The following is a 26,378-nucleotide window of genomic DNA, read 5'->3' as shown; positions in this document are numbered from 1 at the left end:
CTCCCCACATGCTGGTACTTGAAGCCCCCATGTAACAGGCTTTCCTCGCGCGCTGGTACTTGTAGTCCCCGTGTAACAGGCTCTCCCCAGATGCTGGTACTTGTAGTCCCCGTGTAACAGGCTCTCCCCAGATGCTGGTACTTGTAGTCCCCGTGTAACAGGCTCTCCCCACATGCTGGTACTTGTAGCCCCCATGTAACAGGCTTTCCTCGCGCGCTGGTACTTGTAGCCCACATGTAACAGGCTCTCCCCAGATGCTGGTACTTGTAGCCCCCATGTAACAGGCTCTCCCCGCGCGCTGGTACTTGTAGTCCCCGTGTAACAGGTTCTCCCCAGATGCTGGTACTTGTAGTCCCCGTGTAACAGGCTCTCCCCAGATGCTGGTACTTGTAGTCCCCGTGTAACAGGCTCTCCCCAGATGCTGGTACTTGTAGTCCCCGTGTAACAGGCTCTCCCCAGATGCTGGTACTTGTAGTCCCCGTGTAACAGGCTCTCCCCAGATGCTGGTACTTGTAGTCCCCGTGTAACAGGCTCTCCCCACATGCTGGTACTTGTAGCCCCCATGTAACAGGCTTTCCTCGCGCGCTGGTACTTGTAGTCCCCGTGTAACAGGCTCTCCCCAGATGCTGGTACTTGTAGTCCCCGTGTAACAGGCTCTCCCCACATGCTGGTACTTGTAGCCCCCATGTAACAGGCTTTCCTCGCGCGCTGGTACTTGTAGCCCCCATGTAACAGGCTCTCCCCAGATGATGGTACTTGTAGCCCCCATGTAACAGGCTCTCCCCGCGCGCTGGTACTTGTAGTCCCCGTGTAACAGGTTCTCCCCAGATGCTGGTACTTGTAGTCCCCATGTAACAGGCTCTCCCCAGATGCTGGTACTTGTAGTCCCCATGTAACAGGCTCTCCCCCCGCGCTGGTACTTGTAGTCCCCATGTAACAGGCTCTCCCCCCGCGCTGGTACTTGTAGTCCCCATGTAACAGGCTCTCCCCCCGCGCTGGTACTTGTAGTCCCCATGTAACAGGCTCTCCCCGCGCGCTGGTACTTGTAGTCCCCATGTAACAGGTTCTCCCCGCGCGCTGGTACTTGTAGTCCCCATGTAACAGGCTCTCCCCCCGCGCTGGTACTTGTTGTCCCCATGTAACAGGCTCTCCCCCCGCGCTGGTACTTGTAGTCCCCATGTAACAGGCTCTCCCCCCGCGCTGGTACTTGTAGTCCCCATGTAACAGGCTCTCCCCCCGCGCGTTGGTACTTGTAGTCCCCATGTAACAGGCTCTCCCCAGATGGTGGTACTTGTAGTCCCCATGTAACAGGCTCTCCCCAGATGCTGGTACTTGTAGTCCCCATGTAACAGGCTCTCCCCCCGCGCTGGTACTTGTAGTCCCCATGTAACAGGCTCCCCCCCTGCGCTGGTACTTGTAGTCCCCATGTAACAGGCTCTCCCCGCGCGCTGGTACTTGTAGTCCCCATGTAACAGGCTCTCCCCGCGCGCTGGTACTTGTAGTCCCCATGTAACAGGCTCTCCCCGCGCGCTGGTACTTGTAGTCCCCATGTAACAGGCTCTCCCCCCCGCACGCTGGTACTTGTAGTCCCCATGTAACAGGCTCTCCCCACATGCTGGTACTTGTAGCCCCCATGTAACAGGCTCTCCCCGCGTGCTGGTACTTGTAGTCCCCATGTAACAGGCTCTCCCCACATGCTGGTACTTGTAGTCCCCATGTAACAGGCTTTCCCCGCGCGCTGGTACTTGTAGCCCCCATGTAACAGGCTCTCCCCCGCGCTGGTACTTGTAGTCCCCATGTAACAGGCTCTCCCCCCGCGCTGGTACTTGTAGTCCCCATGTAACAGGCTCTCCCCCCGCGCGCTGGTACTTGTAGTCCCCATGTAACAGGCTCTCCCCAGATGCTGGTACTTGTAGTCCACATGTAACAGGCTCTCCCCAGATGCTGGTACTTGTAGTCCCCATGTAACAGGCTCTCCCCCCGCGCTGGTACTTGTAGTCCCCATGTAACAGGCTCTCCCCGCGCGCTGGTACTTGTAGTCCCCATGTAACAGGCTCTCCCCGCTCGCTGGTACTTGTAGTCCCCATGTAACAGGCTCTCCCCGCGCGCTGGTACTTCTAGTCCCCATGTAACAGGCTCTCCCCGCGCGCTGGTACTTGTAGCCCCCATGTAACAGGCTCTCCCCACATGCTGGTACTTGTAGCCCCCATGTAACAGGCTCTCCCCGCGCGCTGGTACTTGTAGCCCCCATGTAACAGGCTTTCCTCGCGCGCTGGTACTTGTAGCCCCCATGTAACAGGCTCTCCCCAGATGCTGGTACTTGTAGCCCCCATGTAACAGGCTTTCCCCGCGCGCTGGTACTTGTAGTCCCCGTGTAACAGGCTCTCCCCAGATGCTGGTACTTGTAGCCCCCATGTAACAGGCTTTCCTCGCGCGCTGGTACTTGTAGTCCCCATGTAACAGGCTCTCCCCAGATGCTGGTACTTGTAGTCCCCGTGTAACAGGCTCTCCCCAGATGCTGGTACTTGTAGCCCCCATGTAACAGGCTCTCCCCGCGCGCTGGTACTTGTAGTCCCCATGTAACAGGCTCTCCCCAGATGCTGGTACTTGTAGCCCCCATGTAACAGGCTCTCCCCAGATGCTGGTACTTGTAGTCCCCGTGTAACAGGCTCTCCCCAGATGCTGGTACTTGTAGCCCCCATGTAACAGGCTCTCCCCGCGCGCTGGTACTTGTAGTCCCCGTGTAACAGGCTCTCCCCGCGCGCTGGTACTTGTAGTCCCCATGTAACAGGCTCTCCCCAGATGCTGGTACTTGTAGTCCCCGTGTAACAGGCTCTCCCCAAATGCTGGTATTTGTAGTCCCCATGTAATAGGCTCTCCCCGCGCGCTGGTACTTGTAGTCCCCGTGTAACAGGCTCTCCCCAGATGCTGGTACTTGTAGTCCCCATGTAACAGGCTCTCCCCGCGCGCTGGTACTTGTAGTCCCCGTGTAACAGGCTCTCCCCAGATGCTGGTACTTGTAGTCCCCATGTAACAGGCTCTCCCCGCGCGCTGGTACTTGTAGTCCCTATGTAACAGGCTCTCCCCAGATGCTGGTATTTGTAGTCCCCATGTAATAGGCTCTCCCCGCGCGCTGGTACTTGTAGTCCCCGTGTAACAGGCTCTCCCCAGATGCTGGTACTTGTAGTCCCCATGTAACAGGCTCTCCCCGCGCGCTGGTACTTGTAGTCCCCATGTAACAGGCTCTCCCCGCGCGCTGGTACTTGTAGCCCCCATGTAACAGGCTCTCCCCAGATGCTGGTACTTGTAGCCCCCATGTAACAGGCTCTCCCCACATGCTGGTACTTGTAGCCCCCATGTAACAGGCTCTCCCCACATGCTGGTACTTGTAGCCCCCATGTAACAGGCTCTCCCCACATGCTGGTACTTGTAGTCCCCATGTAACAGGCTCTCCCCACATGCTGGTACTTGTAGCCCCCATGTAACAGGCTCTCCCCAGATGCTGGTACTTGTAGCCCCCATGTAACAGGCTCTCCCCACATGCTGGTACTTGTAGTCCCCATGTAACAGGCTCTCCCCAGATGCTGGTACTTGTAGCCCCCATGTAACAGGCTCTCCCCAGATGCTGGTACTTGTAGTCCCCATGTAACAGGCTCTCCCCAGATGCTGGTACTTGTAGTCTCCATGTAACAGGCTCTCCCCAGATGCTGGTACTTGTAGTCCCCATGTAACAGGCTCTCCCCAGATGCTGGTACTTGTAGTCCCCATGTAACAGGCTCTCCCCAGATGCTGGTACTTGTAGTCCCCATGTAACAGGCTCTCCCCAGATGCTGGTACTTGTAGTCCCCATGTAACAGGCTCTCCCCAGATGCTGGTACTTGTAGTCCCCATGTAACAGGCTCTCCCCGCACGCTGGTACTTGTAGTCCCCATGTAACAGACTCTCCCCACATGCTGGTACTTGTAGTCCCCATGTAACAGGCTCTCCCCCCGCGCTGGTACTTGTAGTCCCCATGTAACAGGCTCTCCCCAGATGCTGGTACTTGTAGCCCCCATGTAACAGGCTCTCCCCAGATGCTGGTACTTGTAGTCTCCATGTAACAGGCTCTCCCCAGATGCTGGTACTTGTAGTCCCCATGTAACAGGCTCTCCCCAGATGCTGGTACTTGTAGTCCCCATGTAACAGGCTCTCCCCACATGCCGGTACTTGTAGTCTCCATGTAACAGGCTCTCCCCAGATGCTGGTACTTGTAGTCCCCATGTAACAGGCTCTCCCCAGATGCTGGTACTTGTAATCCCCATGTAACAGGCTCTCCCCGCACGCTGGTAATAATAATAATAATAATCTTTATTTTTATATAGCGCTAACATATTCCGCAGCGCTTTACAGTTTGCACACATTTTCATCACTGTCCCCGATGGGGCTCACAATCTAAATTCCCTATCAGTATGTCTTTGGAGTGTGGGAGGAAACCGGAGTACCCGGAGGAAACCCACGCAAACACGGGGAGAACATACAAACTCCTTGCAGATGTTGTCCTTGGTGGACACCGTGCTGCCCGTTATTGTCGTGGAGCGAATTTCCTTTATAGCAACGAATCAATAATTATAAATTAAGAGCAGAACAACCAGCAGCGAGAGCAGAGGATGAGTAGCAGCAGCGGTGGGGTGTCATGCGGTGAAGGCTGCTATTACTCCCCGCTATCGGCCGTCTTAGGCCATGAATGTGACCCTGTTTATATCAGTATTTTAGGAAGTGTCGCGGGGCACCTGAGACCCCCCGGAGAGCAGAGCGGATGGTGACCGGAGCAGAGCGCTTCCTGGACACATTATATATATATAGTCAGGTCCTGATATAAAGGAGCAGCTGCCGAGACTGGCACAAGGATCTGCCCCCCGGCCGGGGAGTCAGGAAACATCGCCCTCCTGCCTAATCCCTGGAATACACCATCAGGAGAGATGCTGCAAACAACTGTAACAAACCCTCAGCTCTTCCACACAGGCCGGCGTCCTTGAGGAACTGGTTAGTTCCATAGGACTACTAGGTAGCTTACGTTATACCCTTCACCCCCTATTCTCCTGCAGAGGAGCAGAGTACCCACTGCTGGGCACAGCTATGGACCCCCCGTCCTCCCGCAGAGACTAGGCCCGGCCTCGACACTGGCAGCCGCCGTGCACTTCGCTTTTCCATCAGATCGATACTGAAGTGGAGAAGTGCTGTGACCGCAGACGAGCTGGTACTTGTAGTCCCCATGTAACAGACTCTCCCCACATGCTGGTACTTGTAGTCCCCATGTAACAGACTCTCCCCACATGCTGGTACTTGTAGTCCCCATGTAACAGGCTCTCCCCCCGCGCTGGTACTTGTAGCCCCCATGTAACAGGCTCTCCCCAGATGCTGGTACTTGTAGTCCCCGTGTAAAAGGCTCTCCCCTGATGCTGGTACTTGTAGTCCCCATGTAACAGGCTTTCCCCGCGCGCTGGTACTTGTAGTCCCCATGTAACAGGCTCTCCCCAGATGCTGGTACTTGTAGTCCCCATGTAACAGGCTCTCCCCACATGCTGGTACTTGTAGCCCCCATGTAACAGGCTCTCCCCAGATGCTGGTACTTGTAGCCCCCATGTAACAGGCTCTCCCCAGATGCTGGTACTTGTAGTCTCCATGTAACAGGCTCTCCCCAGATGCTGGTACTTGTAGTCCCCATGTAACAGGCTCTCCCCAGATGCTGGTACTTGTAGTCCCCATGTAACAGGCTCTCCCCACATGCCGGTACTTGTAGTCTCCATGTAACAGGCTCTCCCCAGATGCTGGTACTTGTAATCCCCATGTAACAGGCTCTCCCCGCACGCTGGTACTTGTAGTCCCCATGTAACAGACTCTCCCCACATGCTGGTACTTGTAGTCCCCATGTAACAGGCTCTCCCCCCGCGCTGGTACTTGTAGCCCCCATGTAACAGGCTCTCCCCAGATGCTGGTACTTGTAGTCCCCGTGTAAAAGGCTCTCCCCTGATGCTGGTACTTGTAGTCCCCATGTAACAGGCTTTCCCCGCGCGCTGGTACTTGTAGTCCCCATGTAACAGGCTCTCCCCAGATGCTGGTACTTGTAGTCCCCATGTAACAGGCTCTCCCCAGATGCTGGTACTTGTAGTCCCCATGTAACAGGCTCTCCCCAGATGCTGGTACTTGTAGTCCCCATGTAACAGGCTCTCCCCAGATGCTGGTACTTGTAGCCCCCATGTAACAGGCTCTCCCCCCGCGCTGGTACTTGTAGTCCCCATGTAACAGGCTCTCCCCAGATGCTGGTACTTGTAGTCCCCATGTAACAGGCTCTCCCCAGATGCTGGTACTTGTAGTCCCCATGTAACAGGCTCTCCCCGCGCGCTGGTACTTGTAGTCCCCATGTAAAAGGCTCTCCCCAGATGCTGGTACTTGTAGTCCCCATGTAAAAGGCTCTCCCCAGATGCTGGTACTTGTAGTCCCCATGTAACAGGCTCTCCCCAGATGCTGGTACTTGTAGCCCCCATGTAACAGGCTCTCCCCACATGCTGGTACTTGTAGTCCCCGTGTAAAAGGCTCTCCCCAGATGCTGGTACTTGTAGTCCCCATGTAACAGGCTCTCCCCGCGCGCTGGTACTTGTAGTCCCCATGTAAAAGGCTCTCCCCAGATGCTGGTACTTGTAGTCCCCATGTAAAAGGCTCTCCCCAGATGCTGGTACTTGTAGTCCCCATGTAACAGGCTCTCCCCAGATGCTGGTACTTGTAGCCCCCATGTAACAGGCTCTCCCCACATGCTGGTACTTGTAGCCCCCATGTAAAAGGCTCTCCCCAGATGTTGGTACTTGTAGTCCCCATGTAACAGGCTCTCCCCCCGCGCTGGTACTTGTAGTCCCCATGTAACAGGCTCTCCCCGCGCGTTGGTACTTGTAGTCCCCATGTAAAAGGCTCTCCCCAGATGCTGGTACTTGTAGTCCCCATGTAACAGGCTCTCCCCAGATGCTGGTACTTGTAGTCCCCATGTAACAGGCTCTCCCCAGATGCTGGTACTTGTAGTCCCCATGTAACAGGCTCTCCCCAGATGCTGGTACTTGTAGTCCCCATGTAACAGGCTCTCCCCAGATGCTGGTACTTGTAGTCCCCATGTAACAGGCTCTCCCCAGATGCTGGTACTTGTAGTCCCCATGTAACAGGCTCTCCCCAGATGCTGGTACTTGTAGTCCCCATGTAACAGGCTCTCCCCAGATGCTGGTACTTGTAGTCCCCATGTAACAGGCTCTCCCCAGATGCTGGTACTTGTAGTCCCCATGTAACAGGCTCTCCCCCCGCGCTGGTACTTGTAGTCCCCATGTAACAGGCTCTCCCCACATGCTGGTACTTGTAGTCCCCATGTAGCAGGCTCTCCCCACATGCTGGTACTTGTAGTCCCCATGTAACAGGCTCTCCCCAGATGCTGGTACTTGTAGCCCCCATGTAACAGGCTCTCCCCACATGCTGGTACTTGTAGTCCCCATGTAACAGGCTTTCCCCGCGCGCTGGTACTTGTAGTCCCCATGTAACAGGCTCTCCCCCCGCGCTGGTACTTGTAGTCCCCATGTAACAGGCTCTCCCCCCGCACGCTGGTACTTGTAGTCCCCATGTAACAGGCTCTCCCCACATGCTGGTACTTGTAGTCCCCATGTAGCAGGCTCTCCCCACATGCTGGTACTTGTAGTCCCCATGTAACAGGCTCTCCCCAGATGCTGGTACTTGTAGTCCCCATGTAACAGGCTCTCCCCAGATGCTGGTACTTGTAGTCCCCATGTAACAGGCTCTCCCCAGATGCTGGTACTTGTAGCCCCCATGTAACAGGCTCTCCCCGCGCTGGTACTTGTAGCCCCCGTGTAACAGGCTCTCCCCAGATGCTGGTACTTGTAGTCCCCATGTAACAGGCTCTCCCCAGATGCTGGTACTTGTAGCCCCCATGTAACAGGCTCTCCCCACATGCTGGTACTTGTAGTCCCCATGTAACAGGCTCTCCCCAGATGCTGGTACTTGTAGTCCCCGTGTAACAGGCTCTCCCCAGATGCTGGTACTTGTAGCCCCCATGTAACAGGCTCTCCCCAGATGCTGGTACTTGTAGCCCCCATGTAACAGGCTCTCCCCACATGCTGGTACTTGTAGTCCCCATGTAACAGGCTCTCCCCAGATGCTGGTACTTGTAGTCCCCATGTAACAGGCTCTCCCCAGATGCTGGTACTTGTAGCCCCCATGTAACAGGCTCTCCCCAGATGCTGGTACTTGTAGTCCCCATGTAACAGGCTCTCCCCAGATGCTGGTACTTGTAGCCCCCATGTAACAGGCTCTCCCCGCGCTGGTACTTGTAGCCCCCGTGTAACAGGCTCTCCCCAGATGCTGGTACTTGTAGTCCCCATGTAACAGGCTCTCCCCAGATGCTGGTACTTGTAGCCCCCATGTAACAGGCTCTCCCCAGATGCTGGTACTTGTAGTCCCCATGTAACAGGCTCTCCCCAGATGCTGGTACTTGTAGTCCCCATGTAACAGGCTCTCCCCAGATGCTGGTACTTGTAGCCCCCATGTAACAGGCTCTCCCCACATGCTGGTACTTGTAGTCCCCATGTAACAGGCTCTCCCCCCGCGCTGGTACTTGTAGTCCCCATGTAACAGGCTCTCCCCAGATGCTGGTACTTGTAGTCCCCATGTAACAGGCTCTCCCCCCGCGCTGGTACTTGTAGTCCCCATGTAACAGGCTCTCCCCAGATGCTGGTACTTGTAGTCCCCGTGTAACAGGCTCTCCCCAGATGCTGGTACTTGTAGTCCCCGTGTAACAGGCACAGGCCGCATTCGTTTACACAGACGTCCGGGAGTCTCTCACCTTTAACAAGAGCTGCAAGCTAGAAAACACCCAGTCCGGCAACCCGGCCATTACTCCAGTCATGTGACCTCTGATCACGTGTCTCTGACGAGGCGCGTCCGGGCCGCCCAGCATTCTGGGATGTGTAGTTTTCTCATTCGTTTCTACGTTATGTCTATGAAGGGGCGCAGTGCGCAGCTGCAACACTTGTCTGGTTTACATCATCCAATCACATCACTGCGTGACTTTTACATACATATAAGCTGTGATGTGATTGGTGGAGTTTATTTGCTCCTTCAGTAAATTCCTCCCTTATTTGTTTATAACAACCAATCAGCTTTGATCACCCTACATCAGTGCTGGTTTATATCATCCAATCACATCACTGAGTGACTTTTAACTACATATAAGCTGTGATGTGATTGGTGGAGTTTATTTGCTCCTTCAGTAAACTCCTCCCTTATTTGTTTATAACAACCAATCAGCTTTGATCATCCTACATCAGTGCTGGAGGCTGGTTGCTATGGTTACATGCCTCCTTTTTCTCCCCTGTAGTGGTAGCTTTCCTCCATGGATCTGTGTTTTCCTCTTCTTCCTCAGAGCCATTGTTCACTTTTGGATTTTTAAGACATAACTTTTTTGGGGATGTGTGAGTTCTTGTTTTTTTTGCAGGGGAGCTGGAGCCCGTCTGTAGGCCCTAGCTGCCATGACAACACGTCAGTACCCCTAAGCCTAAGTGCTTCCTAGGGGGTCCAGTGTCTACTGAAATGGACGCCCCCTCAACATTATGCCATTGAAGTGACAGTTATAGAGACCCCAAGTGGCCAGTTTCTGTTTTTATTTATTCCCACTGCTCCCCTGAGTAATCGGCCATACGGTTCCAGAGATATGGACCTTTTTATTAAGTGTCATTCTCAGCATCTTTACAAAGGGGCGTGGCTCACAGGCTCCTCTGGGGCGTATATTTAGGGTGTTTTGAACAATTAGCCACGCCCCTTAAAGATTATTCAACTTTGCACTAAACGAAAAGGCCCCATCTCTGTAACCATGTGATGGATTTAAAAAAAACAAAAACAAATTGGGCCACTGACAGCAGAGTACAGAGCGGCAGAGCCACTGACAGCAGAGTACAGAGGGGCAGAGCCACTGTCAGCAGAGTACAGAAGGGCAGAGCCACTGACAGCAGAGTACGGAGGAGCAGAGCTACTGACAGCAGAGTACGGAGGGGCAGAGTCACTGTCAGCAGAGTACAGGGGGCAGAGCCACTGACAGCAGAGTACAGAGGGGCAGAGCCACTGCCAGCAGAGTACGGAGGGGCAGAGCCACTGACAGCAGAGTACGGAGGAGCAGAGCTACTGACAGCAGAGTACGGAGGGGCAGAGTCACTGTCAGCAGAGTACAGGGGGCAGAGCCACTGACAGCAGAGTATAGAGGCGCAGAGCCACTGCCAGCAGAGTACGGAGGGGCAGAGCCACTGACAGCAGATTACAGAGGGGCAGAGACACTGACAGCAGAGTACAGAGGGGCAGAGCCACTGCCAGCAGAGTATAGAGGGGCAGAGACACTGACAGCAGAGTACAGAGGGGCAGAGCCACTGACAGCAGAGTACAGAGGGGCAGAGCCACTGACAGCAGAGTACGGAGGAGCAGAGCCACTGACAGCAGAGTATAGAGGCGCAGAGCCACTGCCAGCAGAGTACGGAGGGGCAGAGCCACTGACAGCAGATTACAGAGGGGCAGAGACACTGACAGCAGAATACAGAGGGGCAGAGCCACTGACAGCAGAGTACAGAGGGGCAGAGCCACTGACAGCAGATTACAGAGGGGCAGAGCCACTGACAGCAGAGTACAGAGGGGCAGAGCCACTGTCAGCAGAGTACAGAAGGGCAGAACCACTGACAGCAGAGTACGGAGGAGCAGAGCTACTGACAGCAGAGTACAGAGGGGCAGAGCCACTGACAGCAGAGTACAGAGGGGCAGAGCCACTGACAGCAGATTACAGAGGGGCAGAGCCACTGACAGCAGAGTACAGAGGGGCAGAGCCACTGTCAGCAGAGTACAGAAGGGCAGAACCACTGACAGCAGAGTACGGAGGAGCAGAGCTACTGACAGCAGAGTACAGAGGGGCAGAGCCACTGACAGCAGAGTACAGGGGGCAGAGCCACTGACAGCAGAGTACAGAAGGGCAGAGCCACTGACAGCAGAGTACAGAAGGGCAGAGCCACTGACAGCAGAGTACAGAGGGGCAGAGCCACTGACAGCAGAGTATGGAGGGGCAGAGCCACTGACAGCAGAGTACAGAGGGGCAGAGCCACTGTCAGCAGAGTACAGAAGGGCAGAGCCACTGACAGCAGAGTACGGAGGAGCAGAGCTACTGACAGCAGAGTACAGAGGGGCAGAGTCACTGTCAGCAGAGTACAGGGGGCAGAGCCACTGACAGCAGAGTACAGAGGGGCAGAGCCACTGCCAGCAGAGTACGGAGGGGCAGAGCCACTGACAGCAGAGTACAGAGGGGCAGAGCCACTGACAGCAGAGTACGGAGGAGCAGAGCCACTGACAGCAGAGTATAGCGGCGCAGAGCCACTGCCAGCAGAGTAGGGAGGGGCAGAGCCACTGACAGCAGAGTACAGAGGGGCAGAGCCACTGTCAGCAGAGTACAGAAGGGCAGAGCCACTGACAGCAGAGTACGGAGGAGCAGAGCTACTGACAGCAGAGTAGGGAGGGGCAGAGTCACTGTCAGCAGAGTACAGGGGGCAGAGCCACTGACAGCAGAGTACAGAGGGGCAGAGCCACTGCCAGCAGAGTACAGAGGGGCAGAGCCACTGTCAGCAGAGTACAGAAGGGCAGAGCCACTGACAGCAGAGTACGGAGGAGCAGAGCTACTGACAGCAGAGTACGGAGGGGCAGAGTCACTGTCAGCAGAGTACAGGGGGCAGAGCCACTGACAGCAGAGTACAGAGGGGCAGAGCCACTGCCAGCAGAGTACAGAGGGGCAGAGCCACTGACAGCAGAGTACAGAGGGGCAGAGCCACTGACAGCAGAGTACGGAGGAGCAGAGCCACTGACAGCAGAGTATAGAGGCGCAGAGCCACTGACAGCAGAGTACAGAAGGGCAGAGCCACTGACAGCAGAGTACAGAGGGGCAGAGCCACTGACAGCAGAGTACAGAAGGGCAGAGCCACTGACAGCAGAGTATAGATGGGCAGAGCCTCTAACAGCAGAGTATAGAGGGGCAGAGCCTCTGACAGCAGAGTATAGAGGGGCAGAGCCACTGACAGCAGAGTATAGAGGGGCAGAGCCACTGACAGCAGAGTCTAGAGGGGCAGAGCCTCTGACAGCAGAGTATAGAGGGGCAGAGCCACTGACAGCAGAGTATAGAGGGGCAGAGCCACTGACAGCAGAGTACAGAAGGGCAGAGCCACTGACAGCAGAGTATAGAGGGGCAGAGCCTCTGACAGCAGAGTATAGAGGGGCAGAGCCACTGACAGCAGAGTATAGAGGGGCAGAGCCACTGACAGCAGAGTACAGAAGGGCAGAGCCTCTGACAGCAGAGTATAGAGGGGCAGAGCCACTGACAGCAGAGTACAGAAGGGCAGAGCCTCTGACAGCAGAGTATAGAGGGGCAGAGCCTCTGACAGCAGAGTACAGAAGGACAGAGCCTCTGACAGCAGAGTACGGAGGAGCAGAGCCACTGACAGCAGAGTACAGAAGGGCAGAGCCTCTGACAGCAGAGTACAGAGGGGCAGAGCCACTGACAGCAGAGTACAGAAGGGCAGAGCCTCTGACAGCAGAGTACAGAGGGGCAGAGCCACTGTCAGAGTACAGAAGGGCAGAGCTTCTGACAGCAGAGTACAGAGGGGCAGAGCCACTGACAGCAGAGTACAGAAGGGCAGAGCCTCTGACAGCAGAGTACAGAGGTACAGAGCCACTGACAGCAGAGTACAGAAGGGCAGAGCCTCTAACAGCAGAGTATAGAAGGGCAGAGCCTCTGACAGCAGAGTACAGAAGGGCAGAGCCACTGTCAGAGTACAGAAGGGCAGAGCCACTGTCAGCAGAGTACAGAAGGGCAGAGCCACTGTCAGCAGAGTACAGAAGGGCAGAGCTACTGACAGCAGAGTACAGAAGGGCAGAGCCTCTGACAGCAGAGTACAGAAGGGCTGAGCCTCTGACAGCAGAGTACAGAGGGGCAGAGCCACTGTCAGAGTACAGAAGGGCAGAGCCACTGACAGCAGAGTACAGAGAGGCACAGCCACTGTCAGAGTACAGAGGGGCAGAGCCACTGACAGCAGAGTACAGAGATGCAGAGCCACTGTCAGAGTACAGAGGTGCAGAGCCACTGACAGCAGAGTACAGAGATGCAGAGCCACTGACAGCAGAATAAGGAGGGGCAGGGCCACTGACAGCAGAGTACGGAGGGGCAGAGTCACTGTCAGCAGAGTACAGGGGGCAGAGCCACTGACAGCAGAGTACAGAGGGGCAGAGACACTGACAGCAGAGTACGGAGGGGCAGAGACACTGACAGCAGAGTACAGAGGGGCAGAGCCACTGACAGCAGAGTACAGAGGTGCAGAGCCACTGTCAGAGTACAGAAGGGCAGAGCTTCTGACAGCAGAGTACAGAGGGGCAGAGCCACTGACAGCAGAGTACAGAAGGGCAGAGCCTCTGACAGCAGAGTACAGAGGGGCAGAGCCACTGACAGCAGAGTACAGAAGGGCAGAGCCTCTAACAGCAGAGTATAGAAGGGCAGAGCCTCTGACAGCAGAGTACAGAAGGGCAGAGCCACTGTCAGAGTACAGAAGGGCAGAGCCACTGTCAGCAGAGTACAGAAGGGCAGAGCCACTGTCAGCAGAGTACAGAAGGGCAGAGCTACTGACAGCAGAGTACAGAAGGGCAGAGCCTCTGACAGCAGAGTACAGAAGGGCAGAGCCTCTGACAGCAGAGTACAGAGGGGCAGAGCCACTGTCAGAGTACAGAAGGGCAGAGCCACTGACAGCAGAGTACAGAGAGGCAGAGCCACTGTCAGAGTACAGAGGGGCAGAGCCACTGACAGCAGAGTACAGAGAGGCAGAGCCACTGTCAGAGTACAGAGGTGCAGAGCCACTGACAGCAGAGTACAGAGGTGCAGAGCCACTGACAGCAGAATAAGGAGGGGCAGGGCCACTGACAGCAGAGTACGGAGGGGCAGAGTCACTGTCAGCAGAGTACAGGGGGCAGAGCCACTGACAGCAGAGTACAGAGGGGCAGAGACACTGACAGCAGAGTACGGAGGGGCAGAGACACTGACAGCAGAGTACGGAGGGGCAGAGACACTGACAGCAGAGTACAGAGGGGCAGAGCCACTGACAGCAGAGTACAGAGGTGCAGAGCCACTGTCAGCAGAGTACAGGGGGCAGAGACACTGACAGCAGAGTACAGAGGGGCAGAGTCACTGTCGGCAGAGTACAGGGGGCAGAGCCACTGACCGCAGAGTACGGAGGGGCAGAGACACTGACAGCAGAGTACAGAGGGGCAGAGCCACTGACAGCAGAGTACAGAGGTGCAGAGCCACTGTCAGCAGAGTACAGGGGGCAGAGACACTGACAGCAGAGTACAGAGGGGCAGAGACACTGACAGCAGAATACAGAGGGGCAGAGACACTGACAGCAGAGTACGGAGGAGCAGAGCCACTGACAGCAGAGTACAGAGGGGCAGAGCCACTGACAGGAGAGTACGGAGGGGCAGAGACACTGACAGCAGAGTACGGAGGAGCAGAGCCACTGACAGCAGAGTACAGAGGGGCAGAGCCACTGACAGCAGAGTACGGAGGGGAAGAGACACTGACAGCAGAGTACGGAGGGGCAGAGACACTGACAGCAGAGTACAGAGGGGCAGAGCCACTGACAGCAGAGTACGGAGGGGCAGAGACACTGACAGCAGAGTACAGAGGGGCAGAGCCACTGACAGCAGAGTACGGAGGAGCAGAGCCACTGACAGCAGAGTACGGAGGGGCAGAGCCACTGACAGCAGAGTACGGAGGGGCAGAGCCACTGACAGCAGAGTACGGAGGGGCAGAGACACTGACAGCAGAGTACGGAGGGGCAGAGCCACTGACAGCAGAGTACGGAGGGGCAGAGACACTGACAGCAGAGTACGGAGGAGCAGAGCCACTGACAGCAGAGTACAGAGGGGCAGAGCCACTGACAGCAGAGTACGGAGGGGCAGAGACACTGACAGCAGAGTACGGAGGGGCAGAGCCACTGACAGCAGAGTACGGAGGAGCAGAGCTACTGACAGCAGAGTACAGAGGGGCAGAGTCACTGTCAGCAGAGTACAGAGGGGCAGAGTCACTGTCAGCAGAGTACAGGGGGCAGAGCCACTGACAGCAGAGTACGGAGGGGCAGAGACACTGACAGCAGAGTACGGAGGGGCAGAGACACTGACAGCAGAGTACGGAGGGGCAGAGCCACTGACAGCAGAGTACGGAGGGGCAGAGACACTGACAGCAGGGTACAGAGGGGCAGAGCCACTGACAGCAGAGTACGGAGGAGCAGAGCCACTGACAGCAGAGTACAGAGGGGCAGAGCCACTGACAGCAGAGTACGGAGGGGCAGAGACACTGACAGCAGAGTACGGAGGGGCAGAGCCACTGACAGCAGAGTACGGAGGAGCAGAGCCACTGACAGCAGAGTACAGAGGGGCAGAGCCACTGACAGCAGAGTACGGAGGGGCAGAGACACTGACAGCAGAGTACAGAGGGGCAGAGTCACTGTCAGCAGAGTACGGAGGGGCAGAGCCACTGACAGCAGAGTACGGAGGGGCAGAGACACTGACAGCAGAGTACAGAGGGGCAGAGCCACTGACAACAGAGTACGGAGGAGCAGAGCCACTGACAGCAGAGTACAGAGGAGCAGAGTCACTGTCAGCAGAGTACAGAGGGGCAGAGTCACTGTCAGCAGAGTACGGAGGGGCAGAGACACTGACAGCAGAGTACGGAGGGGCAGAGCCACTGACAGCAGAGTACGGAGGGGCAGTGTCACTGTCAGCAGAGTACAGGGGGCAGAGCCACTGACAGCAGAGTACAGAGGGGCAGAGTCACTGTCAGCAGAGTACAGAGGGGCAGAGTCACTGTCAGCAGAGTACAGGGGGCAGAGCCACTGACAGCAGAGTACGGAGGGGCAGAGACACTAACAGCAGAGTACGGAGGGGCAGAGCCACTGACAGCAGAGTACGGAGGGGCAGAGCCACTGACAGCAGAGTACGGAGGGGCAGAGACACTGACAGCAGAGTACGGAGGAGCAGAGACACTGTCAGCAGAGTACAGGGGGCAGAGACACTGACAGCAGAGTACAGAGGGGCAGAGTCACTGTCAGCAGAGTACAGGGGGCAGAGCCACTGACAGCAGAGTACGGAGGGGCAGAGACACTGACAGCAGAGTACGGAGGGGCAGAGACACTGACAGCAGAGTACGGAGGGGCAGAGCCTCTGACAGCAGAGTACAGAAGGGCAGAGCCACTGTCAGAATACAGAGGGACAGAGCCTCTGACAGCAGAGTATAGAGGGTCAGAGCCACTGACAGCAGAGTACAGAAGGGCAGAGCCTCTGACAGCAGAATATAGAGGGGCAGAGCCTCTGACAGCAGAGTATAGAGGGGCAGAGCCACTGACAGCAGAATACAGAGGGGCAGAGCCACTGACAGTAGAGTACAGAGGTGCAGAGCCACTGACAGCAGAGTACAGAAGGGCAGAGCCACTGTCAGCATAATACAGAGGGGTAGAGAACTGACAGCAGAGTACAGAGGTGCAGAACCACTGACAGCAGAGTACAGAGGGGCAGAGCCACTGTCAGCAGAGTACAGAGGGGCAGAGCCACTGACAGCAGAGTACAGAGGGGCAGAGCCACTGACTGCAGAGTACGGAGGGGCAGAGCCACTGACAGCAGAGTACAGAGGGGCAGAGCCACTGACAGCAGAGTACGGAGGGGCAGAGCCACTGACAGCAGAGTACAGAAGGGCAGAGCCACTGACAGCAGAGTACGGAGGGGCAGAGCCACTGACAGCAGAGTACAGAGGGGCAGAGCCACTGACAGCAGAGTACTGAGGGGAAGAGCCACTGACAGCAGAGTACAGAGGGGCAGAGCCACTGACAGCAGAGTACAGAGGGGCAGAGCCACTGACAGCAGAGTACGGAGGGGAAGAGCCACTGACAGCAGAGTACAGAGGGGGAGAGCCACTGACAGCAGAGTACAGAGGGGCAGAGCCACTGACAGCAGAGTACGGAGGGGCAGAGCCTCTGACAGCAGAATACAGAGGGGCAGAGCCACTGACAGCAGAGCACAGGGGTGAGGAGCCACTGACAGCAGAGCACAGGGGTGAGGAGCCACTGACAGCAGAGTACGTCGGGGCAGAGCCACTGACAGCAGAGTACGTCGGGGCAGAGCCAGTGTCAGTTCAGCAGTGCATCATGAAACTTTCAGAGTCCGGTAATGAAGAGAAGAAACGCTGAAAGAGTCCGTGGCGGTCTGTGGTTCCATTTTTTTCTATTTTTTAAATCTTTTCTGAGGTCTGACATAATTATTTTCCCTAGTCAGTCTGTGTGAGCCTTTCTTATAATAAGGGAGGACAATGTAGAGATTTATTTTATCCAGGGGGCACAGTGTGAGAATCCTTTATAATCAGGGGGCAGAGCTTAACCATTTTCTTTATAACTGGTGAACAACAAGAGCATTTGCTTCAGAACATAAAGATTATGCTGTTTTTCATACTAGCCACATTGTACGGAGAGGTAGCCCTTCCCAAAGATTCACCGCAAACATCGGTAGATTTCAGGGGTGATGCGATATGATTGTCAGGACTCCTCCACCATCCGTGCCAGTGACCTGTGACCGCTGGACGTGAGCACTGAGCGCCGCCTGCTACCTGCAGCTGCGGCTCTTCCTCTGTAATTTCTTCTTTGCATGATCAATTCTAAGCGGCTTAAAATACAGATTATTTACGCATTTCCAGGCGCCATACGCCCATCCATAATTCCCATGTACGTTTTTCTTTTAAATTTACCGTATGTCAAAAAGCGTAAGTGTAAGGAGCAAGTTTATCCACTGGGTGGCAGCAAAACACATTGAAAAAATATAATGCAACTTTGTTGCAATGATATAGCAAAAATATTGATTAATTTTATTATTCACATCTAATTTTGTTACTGATAATTTTATACAAATTCTGTTTCTATTGTGCATTACATATTGAAAAGGAAATAGTCTACCACCTCGGTAGGGATTAAATGCTTTTTTTTTTTAGGCTGCGCCCGCTGAGTGCGGAACTTCACATATTGCGGTTGAAACATTGAATTTTTAGGCTATGTGTTGTTGAGTTTTTGATGTTGCAGAATTTATGGAGCCCCATCAAGGTCTTCATTTAGCTCTGCAGACCCCATTGCCTCCCTTTCTACATATGCCGGATGAACGCTGCCCATAGCTTCCTAGCTGATGTAGAACTAAAACTCCCAGCATGTTTTTTTATTCACTGACGATAAGCTTAGATCTTAGAAATATTGAACGAATTGAAACGGAGAGTGTATTCGGAAGCTGCAGAACTGATCGTTACGGGGCCATTAAGCCATTTGGTGACAAAAAAACGGAAATCCTATAGAAAGGGGGCCGGAGAAGGAGGTTGTAGCATCAGATATATGATATGAGCCCCCCATAGGAAGAACGTGTCAGAGCGAAGAGGTGAATGTGACAGGAGATGAGGAAACATCTGCCTCTCCTGGAGAAATCACTGATTCATCTCCTTCCAGTCATTCGCTTCCCCCCATGCCCCTGGCACGTACAAGGCAGCGGCCCCTACGTCTGGCAGGGACCCAGGAGGGAAGACGGCGCTTCCTTCCTCAAGGAAACAAACACCGAGACCGCTTCAAAAATTCCCTGCTCCCCCCAAAAAAATCAAATAAGTTTAACCCTTCCCCTGCTTAAAAACTGTAAAATACATAAATATCCCTTAATCATAGAATCATAGAATGGTAGAGTTGGAAGGGACCTCCTGGGCCATCTGGTCCATCCCCCTGCTCAAAGCAGGATTCGCTAAATCATCCCAGACAGCTGTCTGTCCAGCCTCTGTTTGAAGACTTCCATTGAAGGAGAACTCACCTTGCAACATATTGGGGCACAATTTGGATGCATTTTAGGTTTCAGCCACAAGGCGCGTCCGGCTGCACAACAGCCACATTGCAGATTAGTCGCATGTGAGTCATGCCCATTTCCCGACAGTGGTCCTGGGGGGCGCACTCCTCCCAGATTTCCACTATCTATGGTGGATGTGTGCACTGCATATATATAGAGTGTGTGCTAAGCCTGATCGATAAGGAAAGAGGTACTCGGATTTTAACCCCCTTAAACGCTGATTGGTCGTTTTGACATCCATCTCCCCCTTCCCCATGTAACATGATTGCACGGTGCCAATGGCATTGTTGAGGCTTTAAAGGGGTTGTCTCCTGCTTGCCAGGTGACGGCGCGCTCCTGAATGATTGACAGTTCAGTCCAGCAGCGCAATTGCTCCGTTGGCTCAAACTGCGCCCTCTCCAATTCTGAAGACGAAGGCAGCTTTGCCTCTGCAGCATCAGATGAGCTTTGGAGCAGAGCTTACAAGGGCTATAGCAAAGAGCTTGTAAGCGCTCCGCTCTTCGCTGAGAAGACTGCAGAGGTGGTCAGTAAGCAGTAAGCAATAAAACTAAGAATCTTCAGAGCAGAGAGGATATTTAATAACAAGTACTGTAGATTGTACGAGCTTTGCAATTTTAACTTGGGAATAACCCTTTAAAAAAAAAAGGAAGTCACCATTGAGACTCACAAATGTTTTTGACGGCACAACAGGACTTGCAGAACCAAGCACATCTACGACTGGCTGCTGCACCAGTATTTCAGAGCTGCCGTTAGGCCAAATGCAGGTGGCGTAAGTTACATTGAAGCCTTTGGGTAAAAATCCAACAGGATTATTATTTTTCGCTTTGCAAAAAGGTCAAATTGCGCCAGAATGTGGCCACAATGCAACATTATTAACGATCATTAGATGCAATGCTGCAAAGTGACACCGCAGCCTCTCTGTTGCATCAACTGCAGTTGTGTAGCCACAGCTTTAGTTCTCTCTTAAAGGGGTGTCTAAACTTAGACACAACTACCTGAACATTGACAGTTCGAGTAAGGCCGGGGTCACACTTGCGAGAAACTCGCACGAGTCTCGCACCTCAATACCCGGCACTGCCGCCGGCACTCGGGACCGGAGTGCTCCGCTGCATAGAAAGACATGGAGCCGCACACTGCAGTCCTGAGTACCGGCGGCAGTGCTGGTGTAACAGGCCAGATTAACCCCCCGCCCCGAATATACCCGGGGTATAAATTGGCCTAGGCCAGATTATACCCCTCTGGGTCAGAATATACCCCAGCTGCTGTAGACCAGATTTTTCATGCTTTTGAGAACCATCAAAAACGGTGCCCCAGGCAGCACACAGGGGCAGAGACAGCGAACAGGGTCCCAGGCAGCACACAGGGGCAGAGACAGCGAACAGGGTCCCAGGCAGCACACAGGGGCAGAGACAGCGAACAGGGTCCCAGGCAGCACACAGGGGCAGAAACAGAGAACAGGGTCCCAGGCAGCACACAGGGGGGGCAGAGACAGCGAACAGGGTCCCAGGCAGCACACAGGGGCAGAAACAGAGAACAGGGTCCCAGGCAGCACACAGGGGCAGAGACAGCGAACAGGGTCCCAGGCAGCACACAGGGGCAGAAACAGAGAACAGGGTCCCAGGCAGCACACAGGGGGGGCAGAGACAGCGAACAGGGTCCCAGGCAGCACACAGGGGCAGAAACAGAGAACAGGGTCCCAGGCAGCACACAGGGGCAGAGACAGAGAACAGGGTCCAGGCAGCACACAGGGGCAGAGACAGAGAACAGGGTCCAGGCAGCACACAGGGGCAGAAACAGAGAACAGGGTCCCAGGCAGCACACAGGGGCAGAGACAGAGAACGGGGTCCCAGGCAGCACACAGGGGCAGAGACAGCGAACAGGGTCCCAGGCAGCACACAGGGGCAGAGACAGAGAACAGGGTCCAGGCAGCACACAGGGGCAGAGACAGAGAACAGGGTCCAGGCAGCACACAGGGGCAGAAACAGAGAACAGGGTCCCAGGCAGCACATGGGGGCAGAGACAGCGAACGGGGTCCCAAGACTTGCAATACTCGTCCGACTTTCTCACAAGTATGACCACGGCCTAAGAGGAATGGTCATGCCCCTGGTCCGAGTGAGTCCTCCCCCAGGCAGCTTTGAGTCAGCATCGGAAAAGCGCAGAGGAGACTGAGGATGGTCGAACCCGGAGATACGACCATCTTCAGAGCAGCGCTAAAGCAAAAAGTTTGTAGGCCCTTCACTCCTCTCCTAAAGAAACCATCCACATCTGTTAGGCTGCAGAAGTGGCCGGTAATCTTAGCAACAAACAGAAAACTATAACATTAGAAAATCCTCCATTCTCGAGAACCAAGATTATTTTTCTTTAATTAGAACAAAGTTGCTTGTTTTCTTATAAGCACTTTGCAATTTTACACATTTCAGAAGATGAAACCTTACAAAAAAAAGGCGGAGGGGGATTCTGGACTGAAGACCCTAGAATGATGCCGGATTGGGGTGTCGTTATCCCTCGCTTTCTTTTATTGTAGATTGTCTATTCAGTAGTTTGGGACGTTGGGTCACAACCATTGCAGGATTTGTAATGTCCATTGTTAGTAGCTTTCCCAAAAACAGATATATTTCGCGGTTTAGAATTAGGATAACGATGCACGATCTGCGCGGCCTTACAGACATCGGGCTGCGATTCCCATTCATAGAATCATAGAATCATAGAATCGTAGAGTTGGAAGGGACCTCCTGGGCCATCTGGTCCAACCCCCTGCTCAAAGCAGGATTCGCTAAATCATCCCAGTCAGATGTCTGTCCAGCCTCTGTTTGAAGACTTCCATTGAAGGAGAACTCACCACTTCTCGTGGCAGCCTGTTCCACTCATTGATCACTCTAACTGTCAAAAAGTTTTTTCTAATATCTAATCTGTGTCTCCTCCCATTCAGTTTCATCCCATTGCTTCTAGTCTTTCCTTGTGCAAATGAGAATAAAGTTGATCCTTCTACAATGTGACAGCCCTTTAGATATTTGTAGACAGCAATTAAGTCTCCTCTCAGTCTTCTCTTTTGCAAACTAAACATTCCCAAATCCTGCAACCTTTCCTCATAAGACAGGGTTTGCAGACCGGTCACCATTCTGGTCGCTCTTTTCTGAACTTGCTCCAGTTTGTTGATGTCTTTTTTAAAATGTGGTGCCCAAAACTGGACACAATATTCCAGATGAGGTCTGACCAAAGAGGAGTAGAGGGAAATAATGACTTCACGTGATCTAGACTGTATGCTTCTGTTAATACATCCTAGAACTGCATTTGCCTTTTTTGCTGCTGCATCACACTGTTGACTCATATTCAGTCTGTGATCTATTAGTATACCCAAGTCTTTTTCACATGTGCTGTCACTTAGCCCTATTCCTCCCATTCTATATATGCTTTTTTCATTTTTATTGCCCAGATGTAGTACTTTGCATTTCTCCCTGTTAAAAACCATTCTGTTAGTTACTGCCCACTTCTCCAGTTTATTTAAATCTTTTTGAATCCTCTCTCTCTCTTCTCTAGTATTAGCTATCCCTCCTAGCTTTGTGTCATCAGCAAATTTAATCAGTTTACCCTCAATTCCTTCATCTAAATCGTTGATAAAGATGTTGAACAATACAGGGCCCAGGACAGAGCCCTGTGGTACCCCACTTGAGACATTCTTCCAACTGGATGTGCAGCCATTTACGACCACTCTTTGGGTCCGATCACTAAGCCAGCTATGAATCCACCTAACAGTTGCCTTGTCCATTCCATACTTAGTCATTTTTTCAATAAGGATTGTATGAGAGACTTTGTCAAATGCTTTGCTGAAGTCAAGATATACTATATCTACAGCATTTCCTTGATCCACCCAATCAGTGATACCGTCATAGAAGGAAATTAAGTTAGTCTGACATGACTTATTAGTTACAAACCCATGCTGACTCTGTTTGATCACTTCATTCTTATCCAGGTATTGACTTACATGTTGTTTAATAATTTGTTCAAAGATCTTTCCTGGTATAGAAGTCAGACTCACCGGCCTATAGTTGCCTGGGTCCACCTTCTTCCCCTTTTTGAAGATAGGAACAACATTTGCTCTTCTCCAGTCTTCTGGCACTTCTCCTGTTCTCCAAGAATTTTCAAAGATTATGGAGAGTGGTTCAGAAATTTCTTCTGCTATCTCCTTCAGTACTCTGGGGTGTAATTCATCTGGACCTGGAGACTTGAATTCATTTAGGTTAGCTAAGTGTTTCCTCACTATCTTTCTGTTTATAGATATCCTGGATTCTTCTATTCCCTTAATAGGACAGTGAATAACAGTTGGTGTTACATTTCCCTTCTGAGAGAAAACAGATGCAAAATAGGAATTTAAAAGTTCAGCCTTCTCAACATCCTGTCTTACCATTTCATCATTTTCATCCTGTAAAAATCCTATAGCATCTTTGACTTTTCTTTTACTTTTGACATATCCCCAAAATCCTTTATTATTGCTTTTGACATCTCTTGCAAGCCTCAATTCATTTTCAGCTTTAGATAATCTGATTTGTGCCCTGCAGATTCTGCAGACAGCATTATATTCTTCTTTAGATATGCCTCCCTCTTTCCATTTTATAAACATTTTTTTCTTCCTTTTTAGCATGTGCTTAAGTTCTGTGTTCACCCATCCTGGTTTCCTTAAATGCTTCCTATTCTTCCCTCTTTTCGGAATTGTTAACAACTGTGCTTTGAGAATTTCATTTTTCAAGATTTCCCATCCTTCCTGGACATTTTTGTCTTTAAGGATATCCAGCCATTGGATCCCTCCAATTATCTTTCTGAATCCCTTAAAATCTGCCTTTCTGAAATCTAACCTTGACGTCTGAGTCTTCACAGGTCTTCCGCCTCTAGTTATCCAAAATTCTAAAATAGCATGGTCACTACCTCCTAGGGTCCCAGCCACTTTTACCTCCTCAACCATTTCCTCCCTGTTTATAAGGATTAGATCCAAGGTAGCAGTTCCCCTTGTTTTCTCCCCTACCTTTTGGAAGATAAAGTTGTCAGCAAGAGAGGATAAGAATTTCCTTGACCTGTTAGTTTTGCCTGAGAGAGATTCCCAACAAATGTCTGGATAGTTGAAATCTCCCATGACAACTATGTCATATTTTTTGGAGAACTTGGCCATTTGATGCATAAAGAGTTCATCCATATCTTCAGCTTGCACAGGTGGCCTGTAGTAAATGCCTACAATGGTGTCCTTTCCATTGTTCTGTCCTTGTATTCTTACCCAAACAGTTTCCACAGAACTCCCAGTCTCTGAAGCTTCAATCTCTGTGCAGATATACGCGTTTCTAACATACAATGCAACACCTCCTCCTCGTTTATCAAGTCTGTTTCTTGCAAATAAGTTGTATCCTTCTAAATATTTTGGTATTTCTTCCAGTTTTGGCTGCCATCAGCTGTCATTGCCAGGGGCAGCCATGTCTGCGTCATACTTTTATGACCTCAATGTACCCAGATAGGACATATGGACAGGGATTACTGCAGGGAGACAACCTGGGGTTCTTACTTTATAGCTGCAATTCTCCATTTCCCCTCTAGGAGGTGCTGTTACCATTGTGGTCTATGAAGTGGTCCAGTAACTTCGAATTTCTGCTGGAAACTGGAAGATTTCCATCTACACCAAAAGAATCAAGAAAAAGTTTATTGCAGACATTCCAGAAAATAATGGAAATATTATAATAATGCATTTATGTCTTTTTTTTATTTTGTGTGCAATATATATTAAATGCAGGAGTTGGATGTTGATCATCAGCTGATGTATCGGTGCTGAATTACTACTTCATAAGGGGACACCTGGGCATTATTACGTAATAAGGGGGCACCTGGGGATTATTACTTAATAAGGGAACACCTGTGGATTATTACTTAATAGGGGGGGCACCTGGGACTTTATTACTTAATAAGGGGACACTTGTGGCATTATTACTTAGTAAGGGGACACCTGGGGATTATTACTTAATAAGGGGACACCTGGGGCATTATTACTTAGTAAGGGGACACCTGGGGATTATTACTTAATAAGGGGACACATGGGGCATTATTACTTAATAAGGGGGCATTTTGGGATTATTACTTAATAAGGGGATACCTGGAGCATTATTACTTAATAAGGGAGCACCTGGGGATTATTACTTAATAAGGGGGCACTTGAGGCATTATTATTTAATAAGGGGACACCTGGACATTACTGCTTAATAAGGGGGGCATCAGGGGCATTATTACTTAATAAGGGGACACTTGGAAAAATATTACTTAATAAGAAGACACCTGGGGCATTATTACTTAATAAGACGACACCTTGGGTTTTTACTTAATAAGGGGCACTTGGTTAATTATTACTTAATAAGGGGGCACCTGGAGCATTATTACTTAATAAGGGGGCACTTGGAGCATTATTTCTTAATAAGGGGGCACTTGGTTAATTATTACTTAATAAGGGGACACCTGGGGATTATTACTTAATAAGAGGACAGCAGATACATTATTACTTAATAAGGGGCACACACGGCATTGTTAAATTATAAGGGGGCATTTGTGTAATTTTACCTTGAAGGTTATCATTTCCCAAGCACCCCCTACAAAGCACCACAGAGGGGACTTCTACGATCTCTTTGCACAAAATGTGGCTCTCAATAGAAGAAAGGTTGGGGTCCCCTACTATTACATATTATTTTACAAGCTGGCCCATGATGGCCCTAATATTATACTGAACCTACGTACTCAGCTGCCGAACCCTTGATTCCTCGTCACCGCTGCCAGTGTCCTTTATCTTCCGGTTCAGACGGGACGTCGCGGCTGCAGTGACTGCTGATTAGCTGCAGTGGTCACTTGACATACTTTCCAAAAGGCGAAGCGAGGCACACAGGCAGCGGTGTGGAAGAATGGCTCGGTGAGTATGTGTTTCCTTGTTAGTTTTGGACCATCATTTGTACACTTTTAATTGCCATGGGTTTTTCTATATTATAGATCTCCAGAGAGCTTTGTGCTCACTATGTATGTCACATGAGATTTACGACGCGCGTCCCTGAACCTAATAAGATAAGAGTCTGGGCCGGGATTATGAAATCCTCAGGTATGCTATATATAACCACGGCGGTGGCATTAATCCCACAAGCAGCTTTCCCAGGTGCCCGCAGTCGGGATGAGTCTTGTAGAAGATTGCAGCCTCTCACAATTCCAGATGCGATGGCACAAAGTGTGCGCCGGGGACTTTACATATTCCTGCATTAAGTGCCTGTCATTACCTAAACAAAGGAAAACATATTTTGCACATGTTCCGCCAAGATGAACACCACCTGACGAAATCCTGGCTCCACTTGTGAGAACTGGAATCTGATGAT

At 52.2% G+C, this 26,378-nt stretch overlaps 1 protein-coding gene across 1 annotated transcript in view; it reads right to left on the bottom strand.

Moving 5' to 3' along the window:
• The window catches only part of COMMD9 (COMM domain containing 9), a 40,669-nt gene extending 31,633 nt beyond the window's left edge, over positions 1–9,036 (bottom strand). The window contains exon 1 of the mRNA XM_073565250.1: positions 8,870–9,036. Coding sequence (XP_073421351.1) covers positions 8,870–8,983 — 114 coding nt within the window. The 5' untranslated portion in view covers positions 8,984–9,036. The remainder of the gene's footprint in view (positions 1–8,869) is intronic.
• Positions 9,037–26,378: the final 17,342 nt, after the last annotated feature.

The sequence above is a fragment of the Dendrobates tinctorius genome, unplaced genomic scaffold (assembly GCF_039654945.1).
Source record: "Dendrobates tinctorius isolate UK_male_01 unplaced genomic scaffold, ASM3965494v1 ptg000612l, whole genome shotgun sequence".
NCBI classification, from domain to species: domain Eukaryota; kingdom Metazoa; phylum Chordata; class Amphibia; order Anura; family Dendrobatidae; genus Dendrobates; species Dendrobates tinctorius.
The sequence above is the reverse complement of the archived record's forward strand: the minus strand, read 5'-3'. Positions and strand labels throughout refer to the sequence as shown.